This window comes from Populus alba, chromosome 7 (assembly GCF_005239225.2).
Source record: "Populus alba chromosome 7, ASM523922v2, whole genome shotgun sequence".
NCBI classification, from domain to species: Eukaryota; Viridiplantae; Streptophyta; class Magnoliopsida; order Malpighiales; family Salicaceae; genus Populus; species Populus alba.
Genome location: NC_133290.1, coordinates 1768752 through 1795255, shown reverse-complemented (window position 1 = coordinate 1795255; position 26504 = coordinate 1768752). Strand labels below are relative to the sequence as shown.

General features: G+C 38.6%; 1 protein-coding gene and 1 long non-coding RNA gene across 2 annotated transcripts; one reads left to right on the top strand and one right to left on the bottom strand.

Moving 5' to 3' along the window:
• Nucleotides 1–5167: 5167 nt before the first annotated feature.
• On the top strand, nt 5168–7206 carry LOC118035032 (uncharacterized). Its single transcript, XM_035040506.1, has 3 exons — nt 5168–5806; nt 5842–6608; nt 6693–7206. Exons 1-3 carry the CDS (start codon nt 5168–5170, stop codon nt 7204–7206), a joined length of 1920 nt encoding a protein of 639 aa, XP_034896397.1.
• Nucleotides 7207–10333: 3127 nt separating this feature from the next.
• LOC118035033 (uncharacterized) lies at nt 10334–12201 on the bottom strand. Its single transcript, XR_012170260.1, has 3 exons — nt 11980–12201; nt 11188–11582; nt 10334–10919 (listed from the first exon to the last, which is right to left on the bottom strand). It is a non-coding gene; the product is annotated as an uncharacterized lncRNA (long non-coding RNA).
• Nucleotides 12202–26504: the final 14303 nt, after the last annotated feature.

Here is a 26504-nt window from a genome sequence, read left to right as displayed (position 1 = left end):
ATAAAGCCTGAGCATCTTGTTTTTGAAATTCATAAAAATGTCACCTCATCACAGACCATCAAATGATATACCCAATATCAAGGATTCAAATTGATACAAAGAACCATGGAAAAAGCCATTTTAATCCTACAACGGGTCGATTTCTGTTTTCAAAATACAAGACAATCAAAGGACTGTGTATTTCGAATAACGTGTGTTGGGTCTTTGATCAAAAAGCTTGATTTTCAAAAGATTTTCAAAAAGGACATCTCTGATTTCATTTCAACAAACTAGACTTTGAATAGACAAGATCTTTGAAGTATGAGAGTTGATTCCAGAACAAGGAAGATTATCAAACACAGAAGAACATTGATTGAGTATGCAAAATCGTTGATAGAAATGACATTGAAATCCTCGACACTACTTGAAAAGTTGAGCAGCTGGGGGCAATACAGTAGACCTTGAAAAGGAAAAACAAGCAATGCTCAGATCAGCTATGAGGCAATGAAAGATGATTAAATGATGAATCAGTGAACTGAAGACAATGATGTTCAAAGACAGATAATCAATGAACGAGCACATTCAGATGATACTGGGGGCAATGTCGTTCCAAAATAGCCCATGCTCTAGGGAACCCTGTCAGCAATGGAGAAACAAGGATGTACTTGAAGGACACTTTCATACCATCATCTTTTGAAGCATGGCTAGCAATCGTTGAGGATACATGAATGAATGCAATTGAATGGTGAAAAGATACACATCACCAAGACTGATTGTGGAACAATGCTGAACTTAAAGGACAATCTCATATTGTCATTCTTTGAAACATGGTTATAGACAGATATTATCACACAACTGCACTGAATGAATGTCGGAAAGGCACCCATCTCGAAGATTGATTGTGGGACAACTTGTTCTGAAGCTAGATGAGTGCTTCACTACATGAGTGTGAGTGATAAAAGCAGCATCATTGATGAGGATGAGACATTTCTTTTCACAATCTGATTAGAAGAGTTGAAAAGAATCTATTGAGAAGAACACTGAGCATACAACCATGAGCCTTTGTACTGCAAGCTATGAGATGCATGTCTGGACGACTGGATGATTTCCAAGAAGGCTGATGATAACATGTACTTGAAGAGTACTGTTTCAACTGGAGGCAAGATCATGACTGATTAACAATCTTGATGGGTATTGGCATGATGCACACAATCAATCAGAGGATAATTCTCAGAAGAAGCCAGGAGAGAAAATCCTTCATGATGAATCAAGCAGTACCACACTTGGGGGACAGGGTCAAGCTTGATGAACGATGCAAGCAGTAATTGTCGAAGACAGCCCGGGATGGGCACTGCATTTACAGCTGAGTGGATGGCTAGCACATGAATGAGCCAATGCATCGGAAGAACAAAGAAAGCTTTGGAATGCAAACAAAGGCACCCTATGAAGACGGAGCATCAAAGAGGGGGGGACCTATATTTCGAATCAGGTAAGGATGCATGCATATCATCTAACCTCAAACATTTGCACGTATTTTTGAATTGTTGCAGGAAAATCCTTAATGAGGTCCAGCAAGATGGTGGAAAGAGAAAGAAGCATTGTGCTGATGATAACAAAGAATCGGTTTTGATCATGGAATAAAAGGACGATGGGCTAAACCTTACCATTAGGAAAATCCCAAAGAAATGGAAAGATCAACCTAGCAATCGGGAAGCCTCGAGTTTTCAACCCTTGCAGTCAGGAAACACCGAGTTTTCAAATCCTATGATCGGGACTTATCAGGAAGCACCAAGTTTTCCAGCCCTTCTTCTGTCATCCCCTCAGGACTTCGCCAGGTAAGTCCTATTTTTCACACTTGTCATATCACATTTTTTCCATCTGGGTAGGTCGCCCATCATAATAAGACCGTTCATCATATTTTTTCCATCCGGGTAGGTCACCCATGACAATGAGACCGCAATTTTCCATATTTTTTCCATCTGGGTAGGTCACCCATTACAATGAGACCGCATTTCATATTCTTTCTATTTGGGTAGGTCGCCCATCACAACGAGACCACTTCATCATATTTTTTCCATCTGGGTAGGTCACCCATTACAATGAGACCACACTTCATATTTTTTCCATTTTTTGGGTAAGTCGCCCATTACAATGAGACCACACTTCACATTCTTTCTATCTGGGTAGGTCACCCATTACAATGAGACCACACTTCATATTTTTTTTCCACGTGGGTAGGTCACCCATTACAATGAGACCGCACTTCACAGCATTTTTCTAGGGTTCGTCACCCATACAATGAGACCAGCATTTTTTTAGGGTTCGTCACCCGTACAATGAGACCAGCATTTTTTAGGGTTCGTCACCCGTACAATGAGACCACCATTTTTCTAGGGTTCGTCACCCGTACAATGAGACCAGCATTTTTTTAGGGTTCGTCACCCGTACAATGAGACCAGCAGCACTAGGGTTCGTCACCCGTACAATGAGACCAGCACCAGGGTTCGTCACCCGTACAATGAGACCAGCTTTTTTTCTAGGGTTCGTCACCCGTACAATGAGACCAGCTTTTTTCTAGGGTTAGTCACCCGTACAATGAGACCATTTTTTACACATTCTTTTGTTTTGGTTAAATGAGGTCGCCAGATGGGATCTCATGTAGCTTTGGTTAAAGGGAATCACCAGATGGGATTTCAGGTTAACCGAGTTACACAGTTTAGTTCCAGTTGAATGAGGTCGCCAGATGGGATCTCATGTAGCTTTGGTTAAAGGGAATCGCCAGAAGGGATTTCAGGTTAATCGAGTTACGCAATATTTTCGTTCCAGTTGAAGGAGGTCGCCAGATGGGATCTCAAGTAAACCCAATGTGTGGGCAGGTCGCCCGTGAAAATAGACTATTGGGAGAGTGTGGGTCGGTCGCCCGTGAAAATAGACTAGGGTGAGTATGTGTGGGCAGGTCGCCCAAGATAATGAAATCATTTTCCTTTTGTTTTCTTTACAAAGCTTACTATGCAAAATTTTGAGGATTTTCGCTTCGTAAGCATTGTAAAGAGGGGGCATCTGTTGCTACCCAATTTTTGACCCATGTTTTTTATATATTTTCAAAAAATCCAAAAATAGAGAAAAACAAAGAAAATCCAAAAAATATATTTTTTAATATATTTTCGTCATTTTAGCATTTTCAACGTCGTCTAAAAAGAATTTAATTTTTCAAAAGATTTTCAAACGCGTTCGACTTTTCACGCGTCGTTTTTAAAATCATTGATTTTCCTCATCGAGTCGACGTTGATATTGCTCGTTTTCAAAAAATACAAAAAAACAAGAAAAATCAAATTTTACAAAAAAAGAAAGTTAAGGGACCAATTTTGAAAACTTGGCAATATTTTTTTGCCTATAAATACTGGTTTCCAACACTTACAATAGGGGGGGCAATTTTGATATTTTGAAGGGAAAGACAACACAAAAAAAAAAAACCCCTAAACCTATCTCTACCAAGAGGAGCCCCCCCAACTGGTTTGAATTTTTTTTTCTTCTACAGCCGCCGGCCACAAACACAAGCCAAACGGCAGCCATCTCCCCCCTCCTTTTCTACAGCCGCCGGCCCCCATTGAAATTTTTGAGACTAACAAAAAAAAATACTCGTCCTCTCTCACAGCCGGTTCCGGTTTCCCCTTTCCTTCCCTCCGTTCATTGGTCCTCCTCTCGGCCAAAAGCAAACCAAACAGCACCCCCCGGTTTTGATTTTCTCTCCATTGCCGGTCGAAACTTCTTCTTCCTCGGCGAACAGGTCGTTCATTCATCCCCCACTGATTCCATCTTCATCTTTTTCCTCAGCCCTTGCACAGGTCACCGTCCCTCTCCCCTCACAAAACCCGACCACAACTCCCTCTCTTCCTCCGATCTGCCTCACAACAGCCCCGATCCAGCAGACCCAGCTCCTTCTTCCAGCAGCAACGGCCCCTCCCAGTACGGAAACGCCATCTTCCAGCAGCAGCCGAGCACGGTGGCGCCCAAGGAGTCAGATCAGTCGGCCCACTCCAGCTTCCTTGACACCACTGAAACCAACGGCCAGACCGCCCCTTTTCACACCACAGATCTTCCCACCTTCGGCCTCCCACCGTAGAAGCTCCAGCCTCCAGCCCTTCGTCGTCGCCGCCAGACCTGCCACCGATTGAAGAAGGAAAGAACGGACCACGAAGAAGGAAGAAGACAGAACCGGAGCAGATCTGCAAAAGAGATAAAAGCCGAAGCAGATTTCAAAAAACAAAGGAAATAAAAATCTAAAATCAACTGTTTGTGGCCCTTTTTTGCGTTTCTTGTTGCAGGTAGAAGCAGTATTCATCGCCGGCGAGGAAGAAGGGAAGATCCCCCTGCTGCGTTGTTGTTTTTCCGGCGGCGCGTGGTGGCGCGTGGAGCCGACGCGCCACCACCGTTCAGCTGCCCAGAAGATGCTCCCAGCACTGTTTCAGTGGTGCATAAGGTGTTCCGGTGATTTCCAAATTGTTTTAGGGTTGTTATTGTAATTTTAATGTAATTTTTATTTATTTGTTTTGAGTTTGTATTTGTATTTGTATTTGTATTGTGGAGGAAAGAGAAAAGAAAAAGAAAAAGAAAAGAAAAGAAAAGAAGCAAAAATAGTGAAATGTGAATGTGTGTGTTTGTATTTTTTATTTATGTTATTGAATTATAAAATAAAAAAAAAAGATAAAAAGATTTAATTGATAATTTAAATATGGTTAAATATCTCAAGGACAAATAAAATCAAGTTGTATTTTCCATGAAAATATGAGGACAAGTTTCTACATATATTCGGGGATTTAATAACTGATTTATTCAAGCCTAAGAATTTAATTAATATTTTAAATTTTCAAATCACATCAGAACACGAAGCAGCTTACCTCAGGTAGGGTGTGTTAGGGGTGCTAATACCTTCCCTAACCACAACCAGTCCCTTACCCATGATCTCTGACAAGACCAGTACATCAGGTTTCCTAGTAGCCCTCAATAAATTACTAGGTGGCGACTCCCACGAACGAATTCAAAGCAAACGCAACAACGAGAAAAATCGCCAGCCGATTGCCGCGCGCTGATTATTTTTTTTTTTTGGGGTGCGACAATAGGGAGGTTCCTGCCACCAGACTACAAACAATACCTGTTTCAAGTACTTCAAGATTGCTCACAAGGACCCATGTCCGTATTTGACTACACTGCAGAGTTCTCTAGGCTCCTGGAGCGCAACAACCTTAATGAGACAGAGGGGCAGCGTGTAGCCAGGTATATGAATGGATTGAAACCGTCATTGCGAGATAAAATTGGGTTACAGGTGGTTTGGACTGTGGAGGAAGCTCATAATCTGGCATTGAAGGCTGAACTGATGGAGCGAAGAGGAGGAGCCTCAGGGTTTCGCCGAAACAATCCAGAATCTTTGTTTAACACCAGAGACAAGGGTGGCAGCAACAGCCAAGCAACCCAAGGCAACAGGAACATATCCAGAAATCCAAACCAGAACACCAACATGAACTTGAATCCTAACCCTTACGCCAGACCTGCACCTGGAGTTTGTTATCGCTGTCGAAAACCTGGACACCTTTCAAACACCTGTCCAGATCGTCGCAGACTTGTCAACTGGATCGAAGGAGAAGGAGGGGATCCGGAGGCTACTGGAGAGGATGCAGGGGAGGATGACTGTTATGAGGGGGTAGAGTTCGCTGAGGAGGATGGAAAACGAATCAATTGTGTAGTGCAGCGAGTATTATACACTCCGAGGCAAGAGGACGCCGGGCAGTGGAATAACATCTTTCGCTCATACTGCACCGTGAGCCAGAAGGTGTGCGACTTAATTGTGGATAGCGGAGTTGCGAGAACTTTGTTGCAAGGGGACTAGTTGAGCACCTAAAGCTGCCAACCGAGAAGCACCCAACTCCATACACTATCGGTTGGATCAAGAAAGGACCCACGGTGAAGGTAACTGAAATCTGTCGCGTTCCTATTTCCATTGGGAAAATATACAAAGATGATGTAGTTTGCGATGTGATCGATATGGATGCTAGTCATGTGTTGTTGGGTCGGCCGTGGCAGTATGATGTTGATAATACTTACTTGTTCACGTGGGGGTCCCATAAAATTGCTATGGCTCCTTACAAAAGGAAGGCACTATCCGGGAGTGCTCCTGAAGTGGAGAAGCAGTCGTTTTTGACAGTGTCCAATTCGGAAATGGAGTTTGTGGCAGACATCAAGAGTGTGCAAGAGCTCTATGCGCTTGTAGTGAAGGCCCTCGTGGTGGAAGAGGAGGTTGGGGCTTCGGTGACAATTCCTGACAGGCTGAAACCACTGATAAATCAGTTCAGGGATATCACTTCAGAAGAATTACCGAATAATCTACCGCCCTTGAGAGATGTCCAGCACCATATAGACCTCATACCGGGGGCCAGCTTGCCAAATCTGTCTCATTATCGGATGAGTCCGAAAGAGAATGAGGTATTGAGGGAGAAAATTGAAGAGTTGTTGCAGAAGGGTTTTATCCGCGAAAGCATGAGTCCATGCGCGGTTCCTGCATTGTTAACACCAAAGAAAGATGGGAGTTGGCGTATGTGTGTGGACAGCCGAGCTATCAAAAAGATAACCGTCAAGTATCGCTTCCCAATTCCCCGCCTAGATGACATGTTGGATTAGCTTGAGGGTTCGAAGTTGTTTTCGAAAATTGACCTTCGCAGTGGATATCACCAGATTCGGGTCAGACCAGGGGACGAGTGGAAGACAGCCTTCAAAAGCAAAGATGGGTTATATGAGTGGCTGGTTATGCCGTTTGGGTTATCAAACGCGCCCAGCACTTTTATGCGCGTGATGAATCAGGTATTGAGGCCTTTCGTGGGGAAATTTGTTGTCGTTTATTTCGACGATATCCTCATCTATAGTAAGACCGCGGATGAGCATGTGGAGCAGTTACGGGATGTGTTGGCAGTGCTACAAGAGAACCAACTATTCCTTAATCTGAAAAAGTGCAGTTTTATGATAGAAAGCTTGTTGTTTCTGGGTTATGTTGTCAGTTTAGAAGGGATCCATGTAGATGAAGAGAAGGTCCGCGCAATTAGAGAATGGCCTGTACCTAAGACCGTTGGTGAAGTTCGGAACTTCCACGGATTAGCCACTTTCTACCGCCGATTTATTCGGAATTTCAGTACTGTCATGGCACCGATAACCGAGTGCATGAAGAAAGGCAAATTTTAGTGGGGGGAAGCGGCAGAAATGAGCTTTGCGTTGATAAAAGAGAAGCTATGTACAGCACCAGTATTGGCCCTACCCAGTTTTGAGAAGATTTTCGAGGTTGAATGTGATGCGAGTGGCGTGGGAATTGGGGCTGTGCTGTCCCAGGAAAAACGACCGGTAGCTTTCTTCAGTGAGAAATTGAGTGAGGCTCGCCAGAAGTGGAGTACGTATAACCAAGAGTTTTACGCGGTGGTGCGAGCCTTGAAGCTTTGGGAACATTATCTAGTGCAGCGGGAGTTCGTTTTGTACACTGATCACCAAGCTTTGAAATTCGTCAATAGCCAGAAGCACTTGGATAACATGCATGTCAGATGGGCAACTTTCCTTCAGAAGTTCCCTTTTGCTATCCGACACAAGTCTGGTGCTTTGAATCGGGTTGCCGATGCGTTGAGTCGTCGTGCCAATCTACTGGTGACGTTGGCTCATGAGATAGTGGGGTTTGAGTGCCTAAAAGAGTTGTATCAGGGGGATGAGGACTTCAAAGAAATCTGGATGAAGTGCATTGAGAACCATCCCGTCAGCGATTTTCATGAGAATGAAGGTTTTCTGTTTCGCGGAAATCGCTTATGTATACCCCGGATGTCGCTGCGGGAGAAATTGATTCGTGACCTTCATGGGGGTGGATTGAGTGGGCACTTAGGCCGGGACAAAATAGTAGCTAGCTTGGAGGAACGATATTTCTGGCCGCAACTGAAGAGAGACGTCGGCAACTTTGTAAAGAGGTGCTATATATGTCAGGTATCTAAAGGTCAGTCGCAAAATACTGGTCTCTATACACCTTTACCTATTCCTGGCGATATTTGGGAGGATTTATCCATGGACTTTGTGTTGGGGTTGCCTCGTACCTAGCGAGGGGTGGATTCTGTTTTTGTGGTGGTTGACAGGTTTTCCAAGATGGCTCACTTCATCCCTTGCCGAAAGACCTCAGATGCTTCACATATAGCCCGATTGTTTTTCAGGGAGGTGGTCCGACTTCATGGAGTGCCACAGTCTATTACTTCTGATCGTGACACGAAATTCCTTAGCCACTTTTGGGTGACTTTATGGAAGATGTTTCAGACTTCGCTGAACCGGAGCACAACCGCGCACCCGCAAACTGATGGGCAGACAGAGGTGACAAACAGAACTTTGGGAAATCTGGTCCGTAGCATTTGTGGGGATAAACCGAAGCATTGGGATCATGCATTGCCACAGGCTGAGTTTGCTTACAATAGCGCTGTTCATAGCGCAACGGGGAAGACTCCTTTTGCTATGATATATGTGACACCACCGAGGCACACAGTGGATTTAGTTCGTCTACCCAAGGGAGGTCCAGGATTTAGTATGGCCGCTGAGAACATGGCGACACAAGGCCAGACCGTGCAGGAGGAAGTGAGGCAGAGGTTGGAAGCAACAAATGCAAGGTACAAGGCTGCGGCAGATAAGCACCGACGTCGCAAGGTGTTTGAGGAGGGAGATTCCGTGATGGTTTTCTTGCGCAAAGAAAGGTTTCCCGTGGGCACGTACAACAAGTTGAAGCCCAAGAAATATGGTCCGTATCAGGTTTTGAAGAAGATCAACGATAATGCCTATGTGATTGATCTTCCCGAAACCATGGGCATTTCCAAAACTTTCAACGTTGCAGATTTGTTTCAGTATTATGCAGAGGAGCACTTGTATCCTGATTTCGATCCGGAACCTAACTCGAGGTTGAGTTCTTTTCAAGTGGAGGAGTCTGATGTAGAACAAGTAGCGGAAGCTTACATGCTGAAGAGAGATCACCCGAAATTCAAAGGCAATTGAATTTCGGCAACCGGGCAGCCGGGGCGTCGAAAGTCGGAATGCCGCGAAACTCACCGGGTCAATGCGTTTCGACGTTTGGAGTCCAACCAATTTTGGTCAAATTCCATCGTTTCGGTCCCGAAATCGTCATTTTTGCCATTTTAGGAAAGTTTTGTTTTAGCCATAACTTTTGATTTTCAAGTCCGAATTGACTTCCGTCAATTCCTACTTGCTCAGGATTTATAGGCCTTTCATATTCTGCATTTATCTCAAATTTGCCATTTATGGTAAATTTAATGTTTTATGTCGTTTCCTTATCCGTCATGAGTTTAGGTTAGGGTTTTGCTTTAAATATCAATGTAAAGCCGCTGGCCGAAACTTACTTAATTATTATTGAATAAAACCCTTTGAGTTCCTGAGAGTTTCTCTCGTTTTAGACAAATTTACGGAATATTGACGTTGGTCGTATTCCTTCGCCGTTTACTGCTGCGTCACCGATCCCCTTCAACCAGAACCAAAATCCTTTCCAATTAGGTTAAACTGAGATTCCTTCGCCGATCCCCTTTAACCATAACCAAGGTCTGTGTGGTTAGACTGAATTGAGATCCCTTCACCGATCCCCTTCAACCAGAACCAAAATCCTTTCTAATTAGGTTAAACTGAGATCCCTTCGCCGATCCCCTTTAACCATAACCAAGGAATGTGTGTAGCTCGGTCAACCTGAAACCCCATCTGACGATTCCCTTTAACCAAAGCTACATGAGATCCCATCTGGCGACCTCATTCAACTGGAACAAAAGAATGTGTAAAAAGTGGTCTCATTATAATGGGTGACCTACCCAAGTGGAAAGGAGGAAGAGTGGTCTCATTCTTATGGGTGACCTACCCAGGGGGAAGAATGGCCTCATTCTTATGGGTGACCTACCCAGGTAAAAAAAGATGGAGAATGGTCTTATTCTAATGGGTGACCTACCCTGAAAAAAATGGTGGCCTCATTGTGATGGGTAACCTACCCAGATGGAAAAGAGGAAGAGTGGTCTCATTCTTATGGGTGACCTACCTAGGGGGAAAAATATGAAGTGTGGTCTCATTGTAATGGGTGAGCTACCCAGATGGACAAAATATGATGAAGTGGTCTCGTTGTGATGGGCGACCTACCCAAATAGAAAGAATGTGAAGTGCGGTCTCATTGTAATGGGTGACCTACCCAAAAATGGAAAAAATATGAATTGTGGTCTCATTGTAATGGGTGACCTATCGAGATGGAAAAAATATGATGAAGTGCGGTCTCATTGTCATGGGTGACCTACCCGGATGGAAAAAATGTGACAAGCGCGGTCTCATTGTCATGGGTGACCAACCCAACTGGAAGATGTGATATAACAAGTGTGAAAAATAGGACTTACCTGGCGAAGTCTTTGAGGGGATGACAGAAGAAGGGCTGGAAAACTTGGTGCTTCCTGATAATTCCCGATCATAGGATTTGAAAACTCGGTGTTTCCTGACTGCAAGAGTTGAAAACTCGAGGCTTCCCGATTGCAAGGTTGATCTTTTCATTTCTTTGGGATTTTCCTAATGGTAGGGTTCATCCCATCGTCCTTTTATTCCATGATCAAAATCAATTCTTTATTATCATCACCACAATGCTTCTTTCTTTTTCCAACATCTTGCTAGACCTCATAAGACCACTATAAATATCTTTGATTCTTGAATTGCTTCGAGGAGATGTTGGGAGATTTCTTCTCCTCTAGGAAGTTCATCATCATCTCGAAAAGTGTGGATTCCTACTTGGACTAAGGCAGTATATAGATGATCTGTAAATGTCTTGCAAGTATCTTCTCCTCTAAAACTCAAAAAGACATCATAGGCCCCTTGTGGTCTAGATTGAGAAGAATCTGGCTCTGTCATGGCAGCTGCAGAAATTAAGGCACGATTAATTAATTAGCAATGAAGCGATTGCAGGAGATACGCAGGAGGTATCTGCTATCTTGCAATTATAACTAGTAAGGGATACATGTGAAGTGATCATCAAAGACAATACATATGAATGTGCTGAGTAGGAATTTCAACGCAATTACTATTAGAGAGTAAGGTAAGAAAATCATTCAGTCATTGGGTTTCACCTAATACTTCAAGCTTAACAACCAGAGAGCATAAAACAATAGCATTTAAAAAGCTTACTGAGGTCAGCTTTTCTTCTCTTTCGCGAGGATGAATCATTTTCTTCATCTTTGGATTGTTTGCGTTTTTCTTTCGGCATTCTAAAATAGAATGATCTTGTTCTAGAAGACATGCAAGGAATTAACTCAATAAACTCATCAATGATGTCTATCTGAACATAAAGCTTTCAAATTATTGTTATGAGTAAAGACATGAAATTAAAACAAGAAAGAAGCAAAGAAGAGGTAGAGTTATACCTCTATATAACAAAGGGTTGGTTGGATTCCACACAAGCTATGAAATTGGAGCAATCTGGGAGAGAGGTTAGCTGATTAATTAGTACTGCTTCCAGCTAGCTGCCTTTGTTTGACGTCTCAGAACTGAAAGGCTATTCCTGGGACGATACTTTATTTCAACTACCCAAACACGGTTATCAATTTTTGTTATAGTTTCCAAGAAGCAAAGAAGAGTTACCAGCAAGAACATGAGGACATAAGAGCCAATGCAACAATTATTTTCCCTGGCAATCTTCTTAGTGTTAATGTTGCTGTCATGCAACAATTAATATTACTGTAAAGACTAAAACAAGGGAAATTCCTTTGTAAATGACAATGAATTGAACGTTAAATAGTGAATTGAACAAAAATGGTTATTAATTTCCAAGTCAGTCCGCGAATTTACTTGTAGTTTCAAAGAAGCAAAGAAGAGTTACAAGCAAAAAACATGGCAGCATAAAATCCCATGTTTTCAAAACAATCAGTACTAGCAACTACACGCATGCATGCAATCAGTAGCAACAATCGCAAAGGTTACCTCAATTCTATGGTGTTTGAGTTGTTCGGATTCCACGAACCTGGTGACTTTAAAGATCAAATTGCAGCAATCAGAAAGGTTAGCTGAAGAGTAAAGAAACGAGGACTGAAGGCAATATTGTTTCGGGTATCATATATAGGAATAGGAGCTTGGAAATTTCTTTAGCAGCGTGTGATCAAGGTAATTTCCCGGTTGTTGCTGATTGATTATAGTGTTGCTTGAGCGCGCATCTAACATAGACTCGAGGACTAAATTTTGAAATATATTTTAATAATCATTATCATATTCTTAAATACCTTTTATAAAAGTAAATTAAGTACATTTTAACCCTTTCCAAGTTTGAGCCAGAGACGTACTGTACATCCCCTTTGGACGAATAATGAGTGGTCGAAGCCTATTTTGTGAGTTATTAGACTTAGACTTCGGTGGATGATGAGTGGTACATACAAAGACTAGCATGCAAGTGTTTTGGCAACATCACAGTAAAGTCAAAGTCGAAACAAAAGTTTGAATAACTAAATAATTTATCATTTATAATAATATAACTTTGAAAAGTTAATGAAACCTTTAAAAAAATCTAATATTCTTACAACATCTTGGTATGCTTAAAAAGTTTGTGTTTTTGAGAAACCAACAATAATGTCAAAATCAAAAGGTATAAATTTCCAAGTACAACTTGCATATGATATTAAAGCCTGGGTTCTTTTTCTCCAAAGTAGACTTTGACTAAGCGTTAGTCAATTGAATCTTCGCTTAAATAATGTTTTCTTTAAAAAAATATATATAGAAATAATTCACATCCACAGTATTTTTTCAATTTGATTATCAGCCATTTATTCTTTATAAATTCATCTTTTTAGTTATATTAGCCTGGGTTTTTTCGCTTTCAATCCTTTCAATATGCATTATGAGTATTTGAGCATGAATTAAAAGTCTATTATAGTTAAAAATAGAAACTAAAATAAGGGGTGCTGACACAGAAAAACAAAATAAACATGGTTTAAATTAATTTTGGCATGGAAAACTTCAATTTGATCCCTGGAATTCTAGTTTTACTATCATTTGATACCTTTGTTTTCCTATGATGGATAACTAATTTTTTAGTTCCTATTAGAAATAAAGATATTTCAACATAAGCACGAGCAAATACAATACCCGATGGATATTTAAACGAGTATTGTTTGAAAAGTTCCATATTTGATGTTACAGGGCTATTCTTAAAATTAATTTTTATTTAATTTTATAGGGATTAAAAAATTTCTCAAAGAGTTTCAATGATTTAAATTGTAGAGTAAAAAATATAATTATTCAGGAAAAAATCTCTCTTCTTGTTTATGCATTTATTTTCTTATTTGACAAAGCCATGAAATTTTTGTTTTTTAATAAACTCCACTGGTTTTTTGAATAAAAATTTTAAAAAATAAAATACAAATTCATAAGAATTCAAATAATTTAAATTTAAGAGGAAAAATATATTTCTTTAGCCAATATTCCAATATAAACTCCACCGGTAGTTACTCCACTAGGTGTTTCAACAAAACCAATGGGCAATCCCACTCCCTAATTAAAACCCATGAAAATTGATGGGTCTCACATGGACAACCTCGTTCTCCAACTTCTCCACCAGAAAATTGTTGGGCCTCTTATGGATCCAACTGGCCGAACAGATTCAATCGTCACTATCAAACCCGATATCAAATATGCGATTACTTGGGCCATACCGCAAAGACCTGTTCTTAATTAAACTCCAACGCTGTCATGATCAATTGCACTCAGACATCCAGTGCCATGGAAAAACCTGGCTCCTTGACTCAAGAGCTTTTCACAACATTACAAGTGATCTTGCAAATCTCACTACACACTCAGAATATAATGGCATTGAAGAAGTAATTTTAAGTAATGATTCAGGTTTGCAAATTTATCACACTGGCTCTTTATTGTTAAAATTTTCCGAGTAAACTTTTTGTTTACCTGATACACTATGTGTTGTATATCTTTGTAAAACTTTAATCTTAGTTTATCATCTCACAAAACACAACAATGTTTTTATTGAACTTCATCCTCTTTAGTTTTTGGTGAAGGACAAACACACACGTATGATTTTATTAAAATAAACATGTAGCAATGGTTTGTACACCTTCCCGAAACCAATGGTGTCATCCTCTTCCAAATTTCTTGCTTTAGCTCATGAAAGAACTTCAACCGATGGCTGGCATAAACATCTTAGTCATCCTTCACACAAAATAGTCGCTTATCTAGTCAAGACTATTTTCCCTTCCAGTTTCATCTTCCAAAATCTATTCCTTATGTAATTCTTGCTCTATCAATAAAGCACATCAACTTTCTTTTCATTAGAATAGTCTCACAAGTCAGGTTCCCTCGATTTAATTTACACTAATGTGTTGGGACTCGTCTCTTCCACTAGTGTAGCACCCGACATCGCGGCGGCCTTAAAATTATTTTTAAATCTTTGGAAAGAACGGATTTCTAGCATCCTGTTCTTTGATGGGAATATTCTTGTTTAAGGAGTCGCCACATAGTATTATGGTCACTAGGAATCCTAACTGGCCAACACATATTCTATAGTACGTGACTGGTTATGTAAAATGGAAGATATTATCACCCCTTAAACGTCCTGCCTGAGGCAGACTGCATTGCTATTATTTGTCATTTAATGCTAACATATATTTTTTTATACCATGATGGTTTGTATATAATATTTCTGACTCTGGCGTCAGTGAATATTAAACTACGAATATTTCCAACTCTGGCGTTGGTAAATATTACATAGATATCAGAGTGAATAAATTTAAATAATTATTTTTTTTTAATCCTGACTCTGACGTTGGTGAATAAACAAATAAAAATCAATTTCTTTTTTATTTCTTACTCATGCAGATTATTTTTATTTTTACGTAGCTAAATAAAAGTAAAAATACAATAAAATAAAATAATTTTTTATTAGTATTTTTTATTCCTGACTCTAGCGTCAGTGAATAACTCAATAAATTTATTTTATTTTATGTTATTATATTTTTTGCATGCAATTTTTATTTTTTAGCTAAATAAAATGCAACGAATAAAAATAATATAAATTTTAAACCGGTGTTTTAATTTATTCCTGACTCTGGCGTTAGTGAATAAACCAATAAATTTATATTATTTTTATTCATGCATATGCATTTTTTATTATTTTTATTTTATTTTATTTTATTTTATTTTTTTATTTTTTTGGGCTGGGCTGGGCTAGACCCAGCCTAGCATATGTATTTTTGGGGCTGGGCTGGGCTAAAACCCATTCGGCCGCTTTCCACTATTTTCCAGGTATGCTCGCTGTTTGATTTCTCAGTTCTTGAGATGAAAGACTTTTGTTTCTCTTGAATTTTGTTCTGTCGTTTCCAGATGAAGACCAGTGGATAATAGCGATGCTGTTTGTCGATCTTCTTTGGTTCGGTGGCGTTTTCTTTTTTTTGCAGGGACGAAGATAACGGTAGGGCTGATCTGTGACTCTCCTGTCTCTTTTCTTCTCTGTATATTTTTTTTTTGTGTTGTGATTCTTTTGTTTTGTTTTTCTCGGCTCTGTTTTCTTGTTCTTCTCTGTTTTTCTGGGTTCTTTTTGCTCTCTTTTTTCTCTCGGTTTCCTCCTCTTTTTATAGAGACCCAGCCGTTAGTCAGTCCTGCCTTTGTAGGACTGTTATCTTCCATGAACGAGATCGTGGGTGAGAGTCGTGATCCACGATTGGATCAAATCCGTTGCAAATTTTCAGCCTGTTGACTCGGGATGGAGAAGACGAACACGGCTGTTCCACTAGCACCGACGACGTTTCGGCAACACTGGATTCCCAGTATCAACGACACCGTTTTGGCAACAGTGGCATTTTCATTTTGACCCCTGAACTTTGGAATTGTAACAGTTGGATCTCAATTAAATAAAAATTCCTTTTAATTTTGCCCTTTTCTGGATACATTTCAATTAAATCCCTCAATTGGTGCAATGTTTACAAAACAATCCTTAATTCCTGGATTATTCAATTTGGTCCTTAATTAATTCTTTCAATTTTGCCCTATTTGGATAAATTTCAATTAAGTCCCTGAATTTATTTAATTAATTAAATCAAAGTTTAATTAAGTCCACAAACTTAATAATTCTTCTAATTTCATTAATTAAACTAATTCAAATTTTAAATAAATTTCCAAACTTATTAATTCTTCAATTTCTGACCAATTTATTCTCAAATCTGATATTTTTATCCCTAAACTTCAAAATTTGTTGTCTTAACCCTATTGTCAACTATATTTTTAATCATTGATTTTGTATTATTTATTCAAAAAATTGGGTTATGACAATTGCCCCCTCTTTATATTATTTACGATGCAAAGATATTGAAAATTGTTTATTTTCTATAGCTTTGTGTCGTGAATTTATAAAGAAAAATAGACACAGAAAGAACTTTTGCCTCTTTTTTAGAGTCTTGAACACTTTGAAAACCAGAGATTGACATATGACTTTTATAGAGAAAACAAGTCATTTGGAAGATAGCCTATTTTTTTTTCTTTTTTGTTGTTTTTTTTTTTTTATGGTCGAGGGCTCGAAGGCGCACTCGAAAATAAATAAGACGAGGGCTCGAAGGCGCGCTCGAATCTAAGACGAGGGCTCGAAGGCGCGCTCGAATGGAGGTAGGATAGAAAATGCACTACCTTTGATGGTCGAGGGCTTAAAGGCGCGCTCAAAAATAAATAAGACGAGGGCTTGAAGGCGCGCTCGAAAATAAATAAGACGAGGGCTCGAAGGCGCGCTCGAATGTAAGATGAGGGCTCGAAGGCACGCTCGAATGGAGGTAGGATAGAAAATGCACTACCTTTGATGGTTGAGGGCTCGAAGGCGCACTCGAAAATCAATAAGACGAGGGCTCGAAGGCACGCTCGAAAATAAATAAGACGAGGGCTCGAAGGCGGTGCTCAAATGTAAGATGAGGGCTCGAAGGCGCGCTCGAATGGAGGTAGGATAGAAGATGCACTACCTTTGATGGTCGAGGGCTCGAAGGCGCGCTCGAAAATAAATAAGACGAGGGCTCGAAGGCGCGCTCGAATGTAAGATAAGGGCTCGAAGGCGCGCTTGAATGGAGGTAGGATAGAAAATGCACTACCTTTGATGGTCGAGGGCTCGAAGGCACGCTCGAATGTAAGACGAGGGCTTGAAGGTGCGCTCGAATGGAGGTAGGATAGAAAATGCACTACCTTTGATGGTTGAGGGCTCGAAGGCGCGCTCGAAAATAAATAAGACGAGGGCTCGAAGGCACGCTCGAATGTAAGATACGACGAGGGCTCAAAGGCGCGCTCGAATGGAGGTAAGATAGGAAATACACTACCTCAGGAGTGGAAACCGAAAGGTGGTGAAAAGAATACAGATATTTTTCTAGTAACCTAATTCTCATGGGCGGCTTGCCCAGGTTGAAAAATTCTCAAAAAATGATAATTTTTCAAAAGCAATTTCAACATTCACCATTTCAAGTTGGCCTTCCACTGGATGGATTCTGTTTAAAAATTTTCTAATGCAAAAAGTCATTGCTCAATGTTTCAAAGTTTAGATGATATGCATGCATCTTTACCTGATTTGAAATATAGACCCCCATTTCTTCGCAATCTTCTTGTTGATCAATTGATGAGATCTTGCTATCTGATTTGAGTCATCTTTGTCGCTTGACTTCTAGCCCACTCGAGTTGGCCTATGTAAGTTTATTTCCAGATTTGTTTACACAACTCAGTTTTTGTGGTGCCCATTGTGACCCGCTTGCTTGCTAGAGATTTTCTATCTCGTTAAATAATTTGAGAAGATTATTCATTACCCCTCTACTCACTGTTAAGAACATTCGGTATCAATTGCTGAAAGGATCGAGCTGTCTTTTGTAAACCAAAATGCTCACTTGTTCTGTTGTAAAGGATGATAGATTTTCCTTAAACACAATGTTTCCCCCTTGTACTGGTCATTGCCCCCAAGTGTGCTATGTCACTGACTTAGATGAACAATGGTTTTTAAGAGGCCATTCTCTCATTTGGTGAAGGAATATGGATCTAGAATGAATCTTGAAATCTTGATCTTGCATTTTGAAAACAAAAATTATTTCGATGCGAGTCTAAAACAATTTGCTTTTGAAATCTTGCAACTCCTTGGTTATTTTCTTTCTTGTAAAAGAGATTTTTTGCTCTTGTATTTGGCAATGAGGTCTTCGGTGAAAATATGTCATGAGATGACCTTTTGTTTCGAAGTGAAGGGCTCGAGAAAAAGCTCGAGGTTTTGTATGAGAAAAACTTGTCTCTTTTTGAACATTTATTTTTATCAGCATGAATAATAATGAGTAGTTTATTCTTGATGTCATGAATCTTATGAAAAAGTATTCTTTGCATTTTGAGAGCATTGTTTATTGTTCTAGATTGCTTCCTTGCTTGATTAGAAAGGACTTCTACAAGCACATAACGTAGGCTGTGGTTTTTTGCTATGAAAGAAAAGGATTCATAAGGCTCAAATAGTGTTTCAGGGTTTCAAAGACTGAAGATCACGATCAATAGTTTGACTTTTGACGTGATTCATATTTTCCTTTGCCGCTCTTCTTTGATTTGCCCCCTTTTTCTTCTTTTTCATTGCTTCGCTAGAGCATACTCATTTTATCTTGGTTATCTCTTTTTCTTGTGATTTGGGCATGCCCCCTAGTATTTGAGTTTCTTGGGCTCTTTTGCCTTTTGGCTTTTTCACGGCTTTATCCTCTTTCTTGATCATTGAAATTTCACTTGCCCCCTTTTTTTGTGATATGGGCATGATCCCTAGCATTTGAGTTTCTTGGGCTGTTTTGCCTTTTGGCTTTCTCACGGCTTTATCATCCTTCTTGATCATTGAAATTTCACTTGCCCCCAGTGTAGGGTGTGATCTTAGTCGAGATTTTTTTTATGAAATTATTCAGGCTCAAAAAGGGTTTGCAAGGGATGTACTTATTTTAGAACATGAAAGGAATAACAAAGATGCCCTTTCCTCATTTCAAGCGCAAGCAGCTATGATCAATAAACTTTGACCTCGTATAATGTGATGGTTTATTCTTTGCAAAGATGCATTTCATGAGTTATGAGCAACCAGTTCACTACATACCATTATTCATACATTTAAAAACACATTATTCAAGAGTCATGGGGTAAGGGTATTTTTTTTTCCTTTTTTGGAGTTTGGTCACCTCTATGAAGGAGTTGTTTGATTCACTTGTCATTCTACAAGTAGAATGCCAAAAATATCGGTTTTTGAATAAACATCAAATCACTTTTGAAATCAAAATGCCAGATCAATTTTTTTCAAAACTCCAATAGGGAAACTGATTTTTTTCAAAACTCCAAAAGTAATGAATTGAATCTATGAGATCATGCAAGGCTTCAAGAGTGTATTTACTGATTCTTTGATATCAATAAGCATTTATGAAAGAGAGAAAAGATATGCAAAGTGAATTTCTTGGCAAAACTTTAATTGATTTGATGAGAACTTATACAATCATGGATAATATTTCTTTACGGAAACGGAATTCACTGGCCTACTCAAATCTTCTCCATCCATTCCTGTTAATATCAATGCTCCTCCAGAGAATGCCTTCTTTACTACACAGGGACCTTCATAATTGGGTGCCCATTTGTTGTGGTTCTCACTAGGTAGTAATAGGATTTTTCTCAATACAAGATCTCCTTCTTTAAACTCTCTTGGTCAAACTTTTCTGTCATATGCTCTTGCTATCCTGTTTTGATATAGTTGGTAGTGACAAATTGCCGCTAACCTCTTCTCACTGATCATATTTAGATGTTCATATCGTAACTCAGCCCATTTAGCCTCTTATAGCTCAGATTCCATTAGGACCTTTAGAGAAGGAATCTCTACTTCCAATGGCATCACTGCATCCATTCTGTAAACTAGTGAATAAGGTGTAGCCCCAGTTGACGTCCTTACTGTTGTTCGGTATGCATGTAGAGCATAAGGAAGCCATTCCTGCCAATCTTTGTATGTAACCACCATTTTCTGGACAATCTTCTTTATGTTCTTGTTAGCAGCTTCAACAACACCATTCATCTTCGGTCTGTAAGGGGATGAATTGGAATGTTTGATTTTCCATTTAGTGCATAATTCCACAATCATCTTCCCATTGAAGTTCTTGGCGTTATCAGTTACTATCCTTTCTGGCAAACCATACCTACAAATTAGGTCTCTCTCAATGAATCGCTTGACCACCTTCTGAGTCACATGAGCATATGAGCAGGCCTCTACCCACTTTGTAAAATAATCAATTGCGACCAAGATAAACCGATGACCATTGCTGGCTTTTGGATTAATAGGCCCAATCACATCTATTCCCCACATTGCGAATGGCCAAGGTGACACCATATTGAATAAGGGCACTGGGGGTGCATTGATTTTGTCACTATACACCTGGCATTTATGACATTTTCGGACAAATTCTATACAATCCTTCTCCATGGTCAACCAAAAATACCCAGCTCTTTGCATTTGTCTCGCTATCATGTGTCTCGCTATCATGTGTCCATTTGCATGGGTGGTGCAAATTCCTCCATGCACTTGATACAATGCTTTATTGGCTTCTGATCTGTCCAGGCATCTTAATAAAGTCCCATCAAATGACCTTTTGTATAAGATTTCTCCATCTATAAAATATTCCATTGCCATTCTTCTCAAAGTCTTCTTATCTGTTTTTGAAGCTTTAGGAGGATATTCCCGATATTGGATGAATCTTTTTATATCTGCATACCAAGGACTGCCATCTACTTCTTCTTCTACCAAACAACAATGAGCGGGAGAACTTCTGATATCAATGCCTATAGGATGTACTCTGATACCATAATCGATTGTGGCCATGGAGGCCAAGGTTGCTAAGGCATCTGCAAACTGATTCTTATCCCTTCCTAAATGATTGAACTCTATCTCTTCAAAGTCTTCAGCCAATTTGGAGAGATATTCTTGATACGGTTTCAATTTCTCATCTTTAGTCTGCCATTCCCCCTTTGTCTGGCAGATTATCAACATAGAGTCTCCATATACCACTAATTTCCTTATCTTCAGTTCCAATTCAGCTTTCAATCCATGAATGCAGGCCTCATATTCAGCTGTGTTGTTTGTGCAATTGAACTGCAACTTAATGGAGATGGGATATTGTTTTCCTTCTGGAGAAATTATTACAGCACCAGCTCCATTACCAGACACATTCACCGCACCATCAAAGTACATGGTCCACCACTCACTTTCTATTACTAGCACATCTTCATCAGGAAAGTCAAAGTTTAATGGCTTATAGTCTTCAATAGCGTGATCAGCTAAATGATCCGTGATTGCACTTCCTTTCATGGATTTTCTTGTTTTGTAGATGATATCATATTCAGCCAACAACACTTGCCATCTAGCGAGCCTATTTGACATGTATGGTTTTTCAAAGATATATTTCATAGGATCTACCTTTGAAATTAACCAGGTGGTATAGTATAACATATACTGTCAGAGCCAAGGTTGTTAAAATCGTGAGTTAACTCGTAAAATCGTATGATTTTACGAGTTAATAGATGCTTAACGTGCAAAATCGTTTTTAAAAACTCGAAAATAAGTAAAAATCGGGTTAAAATCAAAATAAAATCGGTAAAATCGGGTAGAAACAGATGAAATCGCGAGTTTACAACCGTTTTTACGAGTTTAACCAAAAAACATTATATACTACAATATTACTGACATTTGTTGTTCATATGTCATTTCACCATTTATTTGATGCTAACCGTCAAATTTATCCTTCCAAGAGACCGTTTGGGCAAAACATTCTTGGCCACACGAAGCAACTCCAAGCATAAACCACTGGATCTATGTCCACTGGATCTATGTCAGTGGTTAGTTTTGTCGAAGGAAAAGTAAGAATCTTATAGAGGATTCATTTTCTTCTGCTAGAGAGTCACATTCAAGATTAATTTTTTGATATATAAAAATGAACACTTTGACATGACAATACCAAAATAAGCAGCCGAACTTTAACTTTTAAATTGTGTGGAAATGTAATAATAATTATTTTTAAAAATAATTTTAAAATATATTTAAAAAATATGTTTATTTTTTAAATTCAATATTAAGATTTAAAATAATTTTAAAACTCACATGTACAAATATTGAATTCTAAATCAACATCTATAGCATTTTTTTTGAACTCTATTTCTTTTTACATTTCAAAAATATTTACAAAACAAAATTTGAAATGATATAATATTTACAATACTAGTATGCAATTTGATAAAGTCATAATTTTATTGACTATTTATTGATGATGTTTCCAAAGTAAAATATATTTATAGAATATCTTAGTTATGTTTGTATTAATCACAATTTGGTTCTAATAATCATGTTTGAATTGATTACAAGGCTAATTTATATTAATTATTGAACACATGGCATCTAGAAACAATTTCTCTGGTAATAGGCTTGATGCAGAATGATAACATGGTATAGATATTGATAAGAATTCAAAAAACGTTCAGTGCAAGTGTTGTAAAAAAATTTCCTTACGATTTTACGTTTTTACGATCCGTTTTTACGATCTGAGTTTGTTTTATATTTTCTATGCTGTGTCAAAATCGCGATTTTGACAACCTTGGTTAGAGCCTTTTCGCACTCCAAACCAAACCACAACACAGCTTCTCAATCATGTTGTAACGAGATTCACACTCGGTGAATTTCTTACTGAGGTAGTAGATGGCTTGTTCTTTTCTCCTAGACTCATCATGTTGGCCAAGCACACAACCCATTGCGGATTCAGTCACTGTTAAATACAAAATGAGAGGCCTCCTAGGCACAGGAGGCACCAATAGAGGTAGTTTCTACAGATATTGTTTGATCTTATCAAAGGCTTCTTGACAGTCTTCATCCCATACTCCAGGGTTTTTCTTTTGAAGTAATCAAAAGATTGGTTCACAAGTGACTGTAAGTTGTGAGATAAATCGAGCAATGTAATTTAAACGTCCCAAAAAACCTCAGACTTCTTTTTCAATTCTAGGAGCTGACATAGCTTGTATGGCCTTCACTTTATCAGGATCTACTTCTATGCCATTATTGCTCACCATAAATCCCAATAACTTCCCAGACTTTACCCCAAATGTGCATTTTGCAGGGTTCAACTTTAATTGATATTTTCTTAGCCTTTCAAATAAATTCTTCAGAGCTGGGATATGGTTTTCCTCATCTTTAGACTTAGCGATCATATCATCCACATAGACCTTAATTTCTTTATGCATCATATCATGAAATATTGTCACCATTGCTCTTTGATAAGTTGGCCCAACATTTTTTAGCCCACATGGCATAACTCTATAGCAATATGTTCCCCACGGGGTAACAAATGTTGTTTTCTTCTTATCTTGCTCGGCTATTTTAATCTGATTATACCCAGAGAAACCATCCATAAAAGAGTAAGTAGAACTCTTAGCAACATTATCCACCAGTACATCTATGTGGGGTAAAGGAAAGTTATCCTTCGGGTTTGCCTTGTTCAAATCTCGAAAATCCACACATACCCTGATTTTGTTGTCTTTCTTGGGTACTACTACAATATTGGACACCCATTGAGAGTAATCGACCACTTCCAAAAATCCAGCATCCCACTGTTTTGTTATTTCTTCTTTCACTTTGATTAGTATATCTGGCCTTGTCCTCCTTAACTGTTGCTTAATCGGCTTACAACTTTCTATCAAAGGTAATTTATGTACCACAATATCAGTATCCAGACCAGGCATATCAGCGTATGACCAGGCAAAAACATCAACATATTCTTGTAAAAGAGCGATCAATTCACTTTTTACGCCAGTAGAGATTAGCTTTCCTATTTTCAACTCTCTTTTATTATGTTCAGTGCCCACGTTTATCAATTCTAGTTCTTCTTTTGCGGGCTTCCATGTATGATCAGATTGTTTCACTAACTTTGCGAATTCATGGATATCTTCCTCACCAAACTCTTCCTCATCCATGGCAATTATAGTTTCATCAAAGTTAAGCCAGTTATCCATAGTGCAATGAGTTTGTGGGGTGTACGACAATCCACTTTCAGATTTCCTGAAAGCGGAAAGTGTTTTGGTTATGAGTGTATATTTCTGGGAAAGTAAATAAATGAACAGAGAAAAAGAAAAACATGTTTGAAAGAAAAATATGCATGATCTCATTGAAATTTAAAGGATAGAAGGGCTCAACCACAAAATCGTATTGCCAATCTCTTGAGCCATGATGATTTGGCAAGGAACAATTATTCAAACAATACAAACAACGAATAAGCAATCAAAACATTACTTTTTGAAAACAATTGGGACTTCTTGAATTTTCCAATTTGCTAAATCTTCTCCCTCGGCCAGTTTCCTCACGAATTCTGATGAGCCATCTTCCAAAACACCAATAGTCAGCTGGGGCAACTGTTCATGAGCACTATCCTCTTCCTTTAAATCTTGTTCACCGATGTTTTCAAGATAATTAATAGTAGCACCATTGAATTCTTTTCTTAGTCCCCCCTCATAATCCTCTGTTTTTATCACATATGCGGATCTTGGAAATGTTACATGGATTGGTGGGATCTCTATTCGATCTTCATCTGGTTCTCTTCTCTCAATCCGGGTTATTCTCTTTTCTCTTATAATTTCAGCTGCTCTTTTGAAATCTGCTTTCCCAGGCTTAAACCCTAAGCCAAACCTTTGATCCGTGCACTTCATTTTTATCACATTAACCCTCTCAGGCATTCCGGTAGTGTGGTCATATTGAAATGGCAATCCATGCTTCAAGAAGTATTTAGCAGCCATCTTTGCTGCTTCAGAAATTTCTGGCTTCCTTCGTACCGTATTTTCGAGTACCCATTCAGCATTTACAACTTCAAATGCATGCAGATTTCCATCCTTACTTTCTTCAGTTTCTATGAAAGGGATCGACACATTTTTCATCATCGACAAAGTTTCTTCCGCTCTCACAGTCACCAAATTCCCATTGATGATGAACTTGACCCGTTGATGTAAAGAAGACGCGACAGCTCAAGCTGCATGAATCCAAGGTCTCCCCAGTAAAATGTTATATGACGGATGAATTTCCATTACTTGCAATGTGACTTGGAATGGTTATGGGCCAAAGATTAATTCAACATCAATACTCCCAATGATTGGTCTAGGTGACCCATCATATGCCCTAGCAGTCATGGTACTTGGCTTCATGTGAGAGGCATCAACTGGCATTTTATCAAGTACATGTCTCGGCAATACATTGAGAGTAGAACCATTATCTATAAGTGACACGACCAAAAGATTGAGTGTCGAAGTAATAAATAACCCGGCAAGACCGGGGTCGAACCACAGAGAGGTTAATTGTATAAATTATAAATAACAACACAACAATAACAATAATAGCAACAATAACAACAATAATAATAACAATAACAGTAATAGTAATAATAATATTAATAGTAATAATAATAATAATAACAACAATAATACTTAGTACGTGGCGTTGTTATACTTGAGAATGATCTAAAAGATCGGGTAACAGGTTTCCAGCCTATATACTGAGTTTATGAAAAGATCAAAGAGATATATTATATAATATAAACAGATTTCTGATGCGAATGAACAAGGCAAGACTAACAATGTTAGGATCCTTGATCAAACACAGAGCATACTTAACATACATAAAATATAACAAGAATGTAAATAATAATAATAATACTACTAGTAGTAGTAATAATATTAGTAGTAGTAATAATAATAACAATAAAAAGAAGAGGAGGAAGAAATTAATGAGAACTTTGAGATGGAAGATTAATGTAAGGATTAAACAATGATAAAAATAAATGTCAAGGTTAGAGGATCCACCAATGGTATTTCAAACAAGTATAGTATAAATTTTTATTACACAATTTGGAAACCACACACGAAGGAGGTTCCATTCGGATGATTTGTCATTAATAGCTCATTATAAATTATTAACATGATCATATTAATTATCTCATTTACATAACACCAAACTTTTAAATATTATCAGGAATTCATGATGTTAATTGATGTTAACAACAAATCAAGTACCTTTCATAGCCCAGGTGTAGGTAATACCATACGGTTGGGCTATGAGAGTGCCAAGCATTTGTTGTACCAAGTATTATACAACACAAATTTAGATTAACCATTTAACAAGCAAGGTATTAAGAATTAGTAAGATATAAAGATAAGACATGTTAATATTAAACATTAAGGTTCATATTGAGTTTATACCATACTTGTTCTTACACCATTAGTGTAACCTTTTCACCTTGACATAATAAACTTAGCCAAACATAATGAAGAAGAGAAACATAAATAAACAAAACAAGAACATAAATAAAATACAAGTTAACTAAGGAAAGGAAAGGAAATGAAAAGCATAAACAAGAAATTAATGAAAGCAAAACTTAAGAATTACAAAAATATAAAGAGAGAAAATAAAGAGCATGAACTTGATC

Excerpts from the sequence above, each read along its gene's own strand:
- LOC118035032 (XM_035040506.1), top strand. The coding sequence starts at position 5,168 with ATGTCCGTATTTGACTACACTGCAGAGTTCTCTAGGCTCCTGGAGCGC. Across the intron at positions 5,807-5,841 it reads ACTGCACCGTGAGCCAGAAG|AACTTTGTTGCAAGGGGACT; the intron begins GTGTGCGACTTA and ends CGGAGTTGCGAG. Across the intron at positions 6,609-6,692 it reads ATCAAAAAGATAACCGTCAA|TGGATATCACCAGATTCGGG; the intron begins GTATCGCTTCCC and ends TGACCTTCGCAG.